Source organism: Dendrobium catenatum, unplaced genomic scaffold (assembly GCF_001605985.2).
Source record: "Dendrobium catenatum unplaced genomic scaffold, ASM160598v2 fragScaff_scaffold_459, whole genome shotgun sequence".
NCBI classification, from domain to species: Eukaryota; Viridiplantae; Streptophyta; class Magnoliopsida; order Asparagales; family Orchidaceae; genus Dendrobium; species Dendrobium catenatum.
In genome coordinates this window covers 960,778-966,212 of record NW_021318921.1, presented here as the reverse complement: position 1 = coordinate 966,212, position 5,435 = coordinate 960,778, and the positions used below count along the sequence as shown (strand labels likewise).

At 45.1% G+C, this 5,435-nt stretch overlaps 1 protein-coding gene across 1 annotated transcript; it reads right to left on the bottom strand.

The window, feature by feature from the left end:
* LOC110112610 (probable inactive linolenate hydroperoxide lyase) lies at positions 1-1,925 on the bottom strand. The gene has a single exon (XM_020844899.2). It carries the CDS (start codon positions 1,845-1,847, stop codon positions 345-347), a length of 1,503 nt encoding a protein of 500 aa, XP_020700558.1. The 5' UTR covers positions 1,848-1,925; the 3' UTR covers positions 1-344.
* Positions 1,926-5,435: the final 3,510 nt, after the last annotated feature.

Sequence of the window (5,435 nt, the reverse complement as noted above, 5' to 3'; positions counted from 1 at the left end):
AATCTTTCTACCAGCGTCACCATTGATTCGCACATTTTATTAGCTTTTTCTGACAAGTTACAATGATAAGCACCACATAAAAAACTATAAAAAATCATGATTCATCGTTACGGATCCGAGACGTTGATTCTACGACAGCAATGGTTTTGTCTTCTCGCAGCTTCTGCGTTTGGCAAATAATAGAGCCTCTAATGGCGATCGCCGGCGACAGGAGAAGTAGCAAAGGTGAAAAAAAAAAAACACTCCATTTATTCTAAGCCACCACTCAAACAATTTAGAAGTTTAAAATGGAAGCCCGTAATTACGAATTAGTATAAAACAAGCTTTTAGAGTACCCAGCGACCTCATTTAACGCCGCCCGGTGCAGCGGCGGCGGAGACGGTGGCGGTGGTGGCGGTCGCCTTCTCCAGCTTGGTGAAATCCATGCCGTCCCCGCACTCGTAGTCATCATACCTCCTAAAGATCTCGGCCAACATGAAGCAAGCGGTTGCCACAACGTGATCTTTGGCTGCGCACTGCTTGTTCTGCACAGACGGAGTCCCCGTCTCCGGCCCGTTCGACCAGAACAAGTAGTTCAGCAGCCTCTTCCCCTCCTCTCCAATAAACCTATCAGCCACGAACTCATCTGCCCTGTCAAACACCGTTGGATCCCTCATAACTATCGGCTGGTACCCGCACAAAAGCTCCCCTTTCTTCACTGGGTACCTCGCCCCTCTCGAACTCAGCTCAAAATCCTCTCTCGCGCGGCCGAATTGCAGCGGCACCGGCGGATTTAGCCGGAGCACCTCGTACACTGTTGACCACACCAGTTCCATCCCTTTCAATTCCTCAAAACCAACTACTCCCTTTTCGCTCTTGATATGGCTTCGCACTTCCTCTCTGAGTCTCTGCTTCAGCCCTGTTTTATCGCGGCCGATGGTGGTGATCAGAGCCGGGAGGAAGACGGTGAAGCCGCCGAATGCGTTGAAGCCTAACACGAAAAGGATGTTATGAATTGCCTCGTCTTTAGTAAGCCCGTACTCCTCGGCGATGGAAACGACCTCAGCGCCATGCTTGGCCACGAAATTGTAGAGTTTTTTGTAGTCGCCGGCGACGAGGAAGAAGGGGAAAGGGAAGGAGTGGAGGAAGATCTCAGCGAACGGCTGCGGCAGCGCTTGCGCGCTGACGGTTGGTAGGAGCTGTAAAGCCAGCCATTTGTCGAGCATAACAAAGCCGCCGTCACCGACCTCAGAGGAAACCGATGGCTCAACCCCAATGATGCTTTTGCAGAGGAAGGAAAAGATGCATTTTTGCAACGGGATGAAAAAGTTGGAGCTGGAATTCTGCCCTAGCTCGGATTCGATTGTCGAAAGCATTCTGCTGAGATTGGATTCAAAAGAGGAGAACCAGACGGCGGAGCTCCGGCGGAGAAGGTCAAGGCTGAATTTTTTCACAGCGGCATGGCCAGGCTCGGTCGTATCGAGATAGACGCCGACACGGATATCACCGGTGAAGCTGAGGGAGGGCATATAAGACCCTACGAGTACGTTTCGTTTGTCGACGAGGGCAGGGTCGAAGAGGGAGGAGAAAGAGTCGCAGTCGAGAACGGCGACTATGCGTGGATCGATGCCGAAAAAGAAGGGGAAGGTTGGGGGCATATTGGCCCGGAAGACGGGGCTTTTGTGAGCTTCCATGCGGCTGCGGAAGAATTTATCCTGGCCTTGGAACCAGAAGTAGTCGAGCCGATCCTTGAGGGGACCGAGGAGAGGGAAGCCATAGCTGCCGGGGATGGACCGGGTCGTGCCGGCTGCGGAGGAAGGTGGAGGTGGCGACGGGGAAGATATCATCGAAGAGCATATGGAAAGCATTTTCTCGGCTACTTGCTCCTCCTCTGCTGGTCCAGTGGGAGGGGATGTGATGATGGAGGCTCGTTTGTAATGGCAGAGCCGATCAAGTTGGATAAAATCGGGGCAGGTGTCGCGGTTTGATTAGTGATAAGCGTATGCTGATTGCTCGTCTTGGGAGCTCGTGTTGCACATGGGATGGTGCGATGTTGACCGCTGGTGTTGAGATTTTGTACTTTTATTGTAAATTACTGTCAGATATTTATGAACCTTTAAAAATTATTATGGTAGTAGGCCTTTAAAAGGTTAAATTTGGCTTATAGGTCTGGTAATATATTTATACAATATAATATGATTTTTTATAATTAACTTATTATTATTATAAAAATTTACATACATACAACTATATTACTATTATTTAACAAGTCCTGACTGGCTCTGCTAGGGTTTCTGTCGGCTGAAGCTCCTTCTTCGCCACCGCGCCTGGGAGGGCCCCCCCCTCCCACGATGGCCACATCCCATCTCGTTTTTCCTCCTCTACCCAACTCCTCCTTGCCTGGGCCCTCTCCTGGGGGTCTTTCGTATGCTGAAAATGTGTCGGCCTCCACGTACAAAGCACCTATTTTCCCGGTCTCCTTCTTCTCTCCCAGTTCAAAGCTTTCCTTCAAAGCAGATGATCTTACTGAAGGAAAGTCTATCTGGACAACGACTCTTATAGGCTATTCTCTTGGTCCTCGACCGTATTACGAGAGGCTTCTCAAAGCTATGCAGAAGATATGGAATCTTAAGGGTTCTATGACGCTCCTATCTCTTGCAGACGGCTTCTTCTTGCTGAAATTCTCCACTTCCGAAGATCTCGAAATGGTTCTCTCGGGTGGTCCGTGGTTCATCCTGGGAAAGCCTTTCATTTTGCAAAGATGGTCACCCAAATTCAAGCCAAAACGCGACGAGGATGCTCCGATTCCTATCTGGATCAAAATCGTGGACTTCCCCCTTGCGCTATGGACTCCTACTGGTATTTCTAAAATTTCAAGTTTTGTTGGAATTCCGATCTCTGTTGACAATCTTACTGCCAATCGCACTAGGCTGACTTTTGCAAGGGTATGTGTTCTCATAACTAAAGACTCTGTCCTTCCTGATGAAATACCGATTGAAATAGAGGGGGAAGATCTTGTTTTAAAAGTGTTATACGAATGGAAACCGGAAAAATGTGAAGGTTGTGGCTCTCTCATTCACCCTTTTTCACTCTGTCCCAAAAATCTAAATCCTCAGCCTTTCATTCCTCCTCAGCCTCCCAAATTCAGAGGCCGTAGTAGATCCAGACCCCATTCTTCGCGTCCACACAGACCCTCTTCCACCAAGCCTCCCCCCAAAGTTACTAATCTTCTTCCGCCCAAACCCATCATCAACTCAGATATCCCCAAAACCACCAATGCCCTTTTACCGGCTGCAATCGTCCTTGGCCAGTCTTCGAACATGCAGACTCACACTGAGCAGTTTAACTCAGTGCAAAACCAACAACCTTCACCTGGGAAAAATCCGGTTCTTCCCAACCTTAATTCTCCTACAGAAGATGCCTTTTCTTCTGGTAAACCTGTTTCTCCCACCCTTTTGCAACCTCCCATTGTTCCGCTATTAAACAAGTTTGCTTCACTGCAAACTGAAGACCAAAACATTGAGGACACCCAGGAGTTTACTTCTGAATCTGAATCTGCTTCTTGCTCTAACACAGCCAAAGAGCCCCCTACTACCACAATCCATGAGAAAGTTGTGCACAACACAAGATCTAATGTTGATAAAGGAAAATCACCAAACAAGTCAAAACCCTCTAAAGGGAAATCGGCCAAGAAGGCCAAACCTCAAATGCAGTAATGTCCTTGCCAACTTTTGCAAGTTGGAATGTTCGGGGTTTTAATCACCCGGATAAAGTAAGTCACTGTAAGTCCTTGATCAAATCTCATGATCTAAAGCTTCTAAGTATCTTGGAAGCAAAAATTTCAAACAATTCTATTGTTGACCCTTGGTTTTTGCGTTCTCATCGTCTTTTTGAGCACGAAGGAAGTTGCAATAATTTTAATGATTCTACGCCTGGTAGAATTTGGATCAAATGGGATAGCACTGTCCTCAATTTTCAACAACTACACACATCCTCGCAATTGATTCATGGTACTGTTTCGGTGGGATCTTTCCCACCTTTTTTTCTATCTGTTATATACGCAGATAATTCGGTTGAAGATAGGAAAAGTCTTTGGGAGCAATTGTTGATTTCCTCCCCTCCTCTGGATCAACCTTGGGTTGTTATGGGGGACTTTAATTGCTGTCGGTTTGAAACTGAAAAGGTGGGAGGCTCTATTATCTCTGCTAGCAGACTGGGTGAGCTTAATAATATGATCTTCAACTGTGGGTTGCAGGACCTTTCTTCCATGGGTCTATTTTATTCATGGTTCAATCAACAGGTGGAAAATCCGATTCACATAAAACTTGACAGAGTGCTGGTTAATAATGCCCTATTAGAATTTTTGCCCAATGCTTTTTACTCTGTTGAGCCTCCTCTGGGTTCGGATCATTCTCCGCTTATTTTCAAATCTTCACATGAAAAGCCACTCTCTTCAAGGTTCATGTTCAAAAACTTTTGGATTAATATGGATGGTTTTTGGGATGAGGTTCTTAATGCCTTTTCTTCTAGATCTTCTAGAAGTTCAATGGCCTCTTTTTGTCATAGTCTTCACATCCTCAAAAGAGCTATTAAGAATAGGAATTGGGCATCCTCTTCTTACATTTCTAATGCCTTGTTAGATGTCAAAAACAAACAGCATCTTTGCTTGATGGACATACAAGCTAATCCTTTAGATTTGGAAATTAACAGCAACCTGAAGAAAATCAATGATGAACTAGCTTCCTTACAATCTCATTGGACATCTTGGATCACTCAAAGGGCAAAAGCCTTATGGCTTTCACATGGGGAAGATGATCTTGGCTTTTTATTTGCAAAAATTAGAAGCAGGAATAATAGAAACAGCATTAAAGAGATAATCACTTCTGAGGGGCACTTTACTGATTTCAGAAGCATTTCAAGTGCTATTGTTAAACATTTTGATTGTCTGTTTAACACTTCTCTTCCTAAGCTTCTCTTACCTTTAAATATTCCTCCTGGCAAATTAGTTCCTACTAGCTTCATAGAAATGTTGGTTGCTCCTTTGTCTTTTGGGGAAGTTAAAGATGCGGTTTTTGATGGTAATGTGAATTCTGCACCTGGTCCGGATGGGTTTACCTATGCTTTTTATAGGAATTCTTGGCATCTCCTTGGCATGCAAATATATAATTCGGTTAACAATTTCTTTACTTTTGGCTCTCTTCCCAAAGGGGTAAAGGCTACGGCCATTGCATTAATTCCTAAATGCTCTCATGCTTCAAACATTAATGACTTTAGACCGATATCTCTGTGCAATGTGCTTTACAAAATTGTGGCTAAAATTCTTGCTAATAGGATGAAAATTGTTCTTCCATTTATTGTTCATGAGAGCCAATCTGGGTTTATCACTCATAGATGCTCCACGGATAACATCATCCTTGCTTCTGAAATTCTTAGAGACTTCAAGGGTTCTCATAAGA

Coding starts and splice junctions, on each gene's coding strand:
- LOC110112610 (XM_020844899.2), bottom strand. CDS start 1,847: ATGCTTTCCATATGCTCTTCGATGATATCTTCCCCGTCGCCACCTCCA.